General features: G+C 36.2%; 1 protein-coding gene across 2 annotated transcripts; it reads left to right on the top strand.

The window, feature by feature from the left end:
• Nucleotides 1-489: 489 nt before the first annotated feature.
• Nucleotides 490-5,133, top strand: LOC106313613 (protein transport Sec1b-like). 2 transcript variants are annotated; one of them, XM_013751479.1, is made up of 21 exons: nt 490-849; nt 1,125-1,183; nt 1,295-1,376; nt 1,470-1,548; nt 1,624-1,674; nt 1,774-1,870; nt 1,979-2,011; nt 2,261-2,386; nt 2,474-2,665; nt 2,756-2,839; nt 2,936-3,034; nt 3,154-3,230; nt 3,316-3,412; nt 3,546-3,671; nt 3,753-3,848; nt 3,947-4,069; nt 4,175-4,249; nt 4,339-4,517; nt 4,622-4,712; nt 4,803-4,892; nt 4,976-5,133. In XM_013751479.1, the coding sequence occupies exons 1-21, from the start codon at nt 777-779 to the stop codon at nt 5,030-5,032; spliced, it is 1,986 nt and encodes a 661-aa protein (XP_013606933.1). In that variant the 5' UTR covers nt 490-776; the 3' UTR covers nt 5,033-5,133. The 2 variants fall into 2 exon arrangements, with proteins under 2 accessions (XP_013606933.1, XP_013606932.1); XM_013751478.1 differs by having other exon boundaries at nt 777-849; nt 4,172-4,249.
• Nucleotides 5,134-5,675: the final 542 nt, after the last annotated feature.

Genomic DNA, 5,675 nt, shown 5'->3' with positions numbered 1-5,675 from the left:
GGGTTTAGAGTTTAGGGTTTAGGGTTTAGGGTTTAGAGTTTAAGGTTTAGGATTTAGAGTTTAGGGTTTACGGTTTAGAGTTGAGAAATGAAGTTTTGAGGATAAGATATCAAATTTTGAAAAATAAAAAAATTAAAATTTTCAAAGGATAAACTTAGAAAAATGCTATTTTGGTCTTTTTAGTTTTTGAGTGCTATTTTTGTGATATAAACTTAGAAAAGTGGTATTTTGGAGATTTGCACGTATAAAAATTCACAAATTATTATATTTTAGTTTCTTAAAAATATTTACATCTGCGCACGGGCGCGGATGAGTGATCTGGTGTAACAAATATAAGACGAGAGAAAGGTGTACCTGTTGGCGGTGATATTTAGATAGTGGGCTTATTTAGAAAGTACTGATTATATTGAGGGTTACTTTCACAAATAAAACTTCTTTTAATAAAATTACCATTCTTGGGTCCCAAAGTTTGACTTTCACACACGTTCTCTGAGAAAAATCGTTCAGAGTTTGAAAAATCGTGGGCTCGCTCGCTCTCGGAGCCGACCCGGAAAGTCTAGAAGAAGCGCCAAGTTTCCTTCTTTTTACTTTTCTCTTCATCACCACGTAAACCCTAGATTCTCCCCCCTTTTTCTTCGATCCAGAAGATCTTCAAAAATCAAACACACACACTAATCTTCTCCTCCTCTTTCGAGAATCTGTTTCGGAGTCTCTTACCTTCGAGTCAACCGTAATTTTCTTAATTTCCGTCGATCAAAATCGTGTTTTCAAACGCCATGTCTTTCTCCGATTCCGGATCCTACTCAAATGGCGGAGATCACAAGAGTTTCAGGCAAATCACCCGCGAGAGTGAGCTTCTTTTCCCCCTCTTTCTCTCTTACCAGTTATGTGTTTCCGACTGGCTTCTGGTGTTTGTGTTCTAGGGTTTCGTTTGAGAAATCGTGTGCGTTCTTAGGGGTTTATGGCTTTCGAATTAGGTCAACGTGATGAGAGTCAGATGTTGTTTCATGGTTTGTTTGTCGGATGCTTTGTTAAACTTAAATCAAGAACAAGCCGTGTGTCTATGGTAATCTTACAAAAGTTTTTCTGGTTTATAATGTATTTGTTGTCACTTTTGATCTCAGGATTACTGTATGAAATGCTTATGCCAGAGAAAAATGGGACCCCCATATCAGTTTGGAAGGTGATTTCTACACAAAAATTGCTTGAAACTTTACCTTCTATGGATGGGGTTTGTCAATTTTTCTTCTCATTTTATTGATTCCCTCAGCTTGGAAATATATTATGTATGTAGGTGCTTATTCTGGACAAGTTCACAGTGAAGGTTATGTCATCTGTTGCCAAAATGTCTGAGATCTCACAACAAGGCATTTCTTGTTAGTATATTATTTTGTTTTATTCTTCTTGGCATTGCTTTCTCTGTCTGGATACTTTTTTTGATGTTTTTTTTTTTTCGTTTCGTTTTCTAGTGGCTGAGGTCATAACTAGACAGAGGCAACCTATGACTTCCTTTGATGCCATATACTTCATTCAACCGACCGAATCAAAGTAAAAGCTCTTTCATCTGAGACAGTTTCTAGCAGATGAAATTAGATATTCTGAAGCTTTTTCTTTGTTTTTCAGTGTCAATGCGTTTTTGTCTGATATGACTGGAAAATCACCGCTTTACAAAAAGTATGTGACCAAGTCCTTCCTATTTCACAACTTTTCAGTCATACCTATGGACTTACTTGTCCGAAATGATTTAACTGTTTTTGTTCAATGTTGCTTTAGGGCTTTCGTTTTCTTTAGCTCTCCTGTTTCGAGAAGCTTTGTTACTCTCATCAGGAAGGACATGAGAGCGATGAAACGAATTAGCGCATTGAAAGAGGTCGACTTTTATATGCCACCTCTACTTTTGTTCTCACTTTCCTTAGTAGTCACGTACAATCTCACAAAATAGTTAAGATTATGTAAATTTGATTTTCATTATATGCAGATGAACTTGGAGTACATTAGCATGGACATTCAGGTATCTTCAGTGTTTATAATCTTGATTTATTTCAGTCTCTTAGTTTGACAATTGTGATATCTGATAATGAGTTTCAGTCTTGAACTATCAACTTATTGGTTTCTTCTCTTGAGCCCAAACTTACACACAGCTTTAAAACAGCTTAGAACTGACTTGTCTACAGGAAAATGAATGTGTTTCAACAACATTTCCATTTTGTTTGTACATTGAAATCTGTTTATTAATTCCTTCTATGTATTGTCTTCGCAGGGGTTCGTTACGAATAACGAAAACGCTCTGGAAGATCTTTATAGCGACGAGGAGAACCATCAGAGAGCAGATTATTGCTTGAATGTGGTAGCTAAACGCATTGCTACAGTTTTGGCTTCACTAAAGGTACGAGGCACAAATCAAAACCTTCTTTGTTTGATTTAGGATGAATTTACTAAGACAATCCTATCTTTAAACTCTTTTGGTATACAGGAATACCCCTTTGTGCGCTACCGTGGAGCCAAAGCTCTTGATGCTACAACAATGACAACTTACCGAGAGTTGATTCCTACAAAGCTTGCTGCTGGTGTATGGAACTGTCTGGCAAGATACAAACAGACAATCGAAGATTTTCCTCAGACTGAAACATGTGAACTACTTATCCTGGATCGATCCATAGACCAGGTCTGGATCTTTACTGAGACAATTATCTTTTAGTTTTAACTTGAATTGTTATTGTGATTATATAGAATAACCTTTTTGTGCTCTTCTTAGATCGCACCTCTCATTCATGAGTGGACATATGATGCAATGTGCCATGATTTGCTTAAGATGGAAGGAAATAAATATACATACGAGGTGACATTTTGATTTTGCGTTCAGATCTTATAAAATTTTGTTGGAGCTCATCACTACAGGATATGGTAATTTTGTCTTTTATTTCTTAGTGTATAGGTTCCGAGTAGAAGTGGTGGTGATCCTGAAATGAGAGAGGTTCTTTTAGATGAAGAAGATCCCATTTGGGTGGAGCTTCGTGATGTTCATATTGCAGATGTAATTCTCTTGCTATATTATCATGCCTCCTCTTTCTCAGACTTTTATGTTTCACATGTGGGTAATGTCATTTATGTGGATTTGTTTGGGAGTAATCTCTTCTTGTTTTTTTTGTTTAGGCAAGTGAAAGATTGCATGAGAAGATGACAAACTTCGTGTCGAAGAACAAAGCCGCGCAATTGAAACACAGTTCAAAGTATTTACCGGTTTGACTTTTTTTTTATCGATTCAAGTGATCCACTAGAACTATTCTGATTAATTTATTGACTTCTTGTATCCAGAGACTCTGGTGACATTTCATCAAAAGATTTGAAGAAGGTGGTTCACGCTTTGCCACAGTACAGTGAGCAAATTGACAAGCTCTCACTTCATGTAGAGGTCAGTTTTAAACTTATAACATAAACCATTGAAGAAAGTTTGACTAAATATCTTTATCTTGCACGTTGATTAGCTTAACGTGACAAGGTATCCCTTTTACTTTATAAAATAGACATGGTTAATGTCACTGCAGATTGCTAGAACAATTAACAGAACAATAATGGAGCAAGGTCTAAGAGAACTCGGGAAGCTAGAGCAGGACCTTGTTTTTGGGGATGCTGGAAGAAAAGACGTCATCAAATTCTTGAGCACCAACAATGTAAGCTTCTCTTTTTTTTCTTCTTCGTTTTAGTTTCAGACATCATAAGATTGTTGTGCTGAAAATGTTCAACATTTCCAGGTTATAAACCAAGAAAGCAAGCTACGGTTGATGATGATTCTTGCCGCAATCTACCCCAAGAAGTTTGAAGGTGAAAAGGGACGAAAGATGATGGAGGTATAAAACACTATTCCTCCCTCAAAAGGCTTGATGGAAGCTAAGGATGATTGATTTTGATTTTTGAGCTTTTCTACATCTTTGATTAAATCCTTCAGCTAGCGAAATTGTCGGGGGATGATGTAGTAGCTGTGAACAATTTGAGATTACTTGGACCAGTACATACAGAATCTAAACGGAGCACAACAGGATCTTTCTCTCTCAAGTTTGATGTCCTTAAGGTACGTATTCTTCCTCATTCTTGTTTTCTTATCACAGTGTCTTAAGACTGAGATCTTACGTGAAAATCTAATAACTGGAAACTTCTGATCCATGTGAGTCAGAAGAAGCGAGCGGCTCGTAAAGACCGGGTTGGTGAAACTCAAACATGGCAACTGTCTCGTTTTTATCCAATCGTAGAGGTTCTAAATTTCATCTCTATTTCACTTTCAGCAGTGTTTGTTCAGACAGATACGGTAACATGTTTGGTTTCTTTCTCTTTTTTATTCAGGAACTTGTTGAGAAACTTAACAAAGGTCATTTGCCAAAGCAAGACTATCCTTGTATGAATGAACCAAAACCAACCTTTTATTCTGCCTCTCAGTCTCCATCAGCGAGTCCAGTATTGCCTCATTCAAGACGAACACCAACTTGGGCAAGGCGCCATCTTTCTGAGGATGGATATTTCAGGTAATTCCCATCTTTCTGACGATTCAAGTCCTTGTAAAGATGTTATTTGATGATAATGGTGCAATCAACATTGACTTTATTCACAATCTCTATGTGTGTTTCAGTGACTCAGTTCTAGGACGAGCATCTAGCGGATTCAAGAAAAAGGGGCAGAGGATTTTCGTCTTCATAGTAGGAGGAGCAACGAGATCTGAGGTATTGTGAATGCTTATTGACTGGTCTGAGGATTCATCAATTGCTTAACCAAATGGGATAATTAGTGATACATTTTTGGATTTGTTACAGCTAAGGGTTTGCCACAAACTTACGGAGAAGCTTGACAGAGAAGTTATCCTAGGCTCCTCCAGCTTCCTTGATCCCCAAACTTTCCTTACTGTATAAAGTCTTTCGCACCCCCAAATTTGTTCTATTCGTCTCTGTTTCATTAATGACTAACAATGTCTTTATGTTGTGTACAGAAAATGAAACAAATAAATGAAGAAGAGGAGATTTCACTGGATGATATCGACATCTAATCTCTTGTATTTGTTTTGGAGAGGTTTCTCCCCTTCTAGACAATAAATGAACCTTGTTCTATACATGATGTCTTCCTTATGTAAATAAACCTTGTTCTATACGCGTCATTCTTCCGTCCCGATTTATGTCAAATCGGTTTAAAAAATCGGATATCCGATTTTTTCCGCCTAGACCGCCTAAATGACCGCCTAGGCGGCCGCCTAATCTATTTTTTATTTTTTTTATTTTTATTTTTTTATTTTAAATAATATTTTTATTTGTTTATTTGATCTAAAATTTTATAAATATCATTTATATTCATAAGTTTGAATAAAATTACACTATATTAAGTTTATATATTCTATTTGTATGTTTTATACAATCTTATACATGAAACTGTATTAATGTTATACACAATTAAAGATTAACATGTTTTATAACATAGTAAACCATCTAAATTCCGTTCTGCATAATTTCCGATTAATTTCCAATTTTTTTTTTAGGCGCTAGGCCCAACCCGACTTTCGCGTTCCCGAACAGGGAAATAAACACATTCTGTTTGTTTCCTTGGTTTGAAAACTGTAAAAGAAACTAATTGGTTGATTTTTTTTAACTCTGCCCGTGTGTTCAATAAAACAATAATGAGAAAACAAAAAGTAAATA

This window comes from Brassica oleracea, chromosome C9 (genome assembly GCF_000695525.1).
Source record: "Brassica oleracea var. oleracea cultivar TO1000 chromosome C9, BOL, whole genome shotgun sequence".
Classification (NCBI taxonomy): domain Eukaryota; kingdom Viridiplantae; phylum Streptophyta; class Magnoliopsida; order Brassicales; family Brassicaceae; genus Brassica; species Brassica oleracea.
This window is presented reverse-complemented; position numbering and strand designations above follow the sequence as displayed.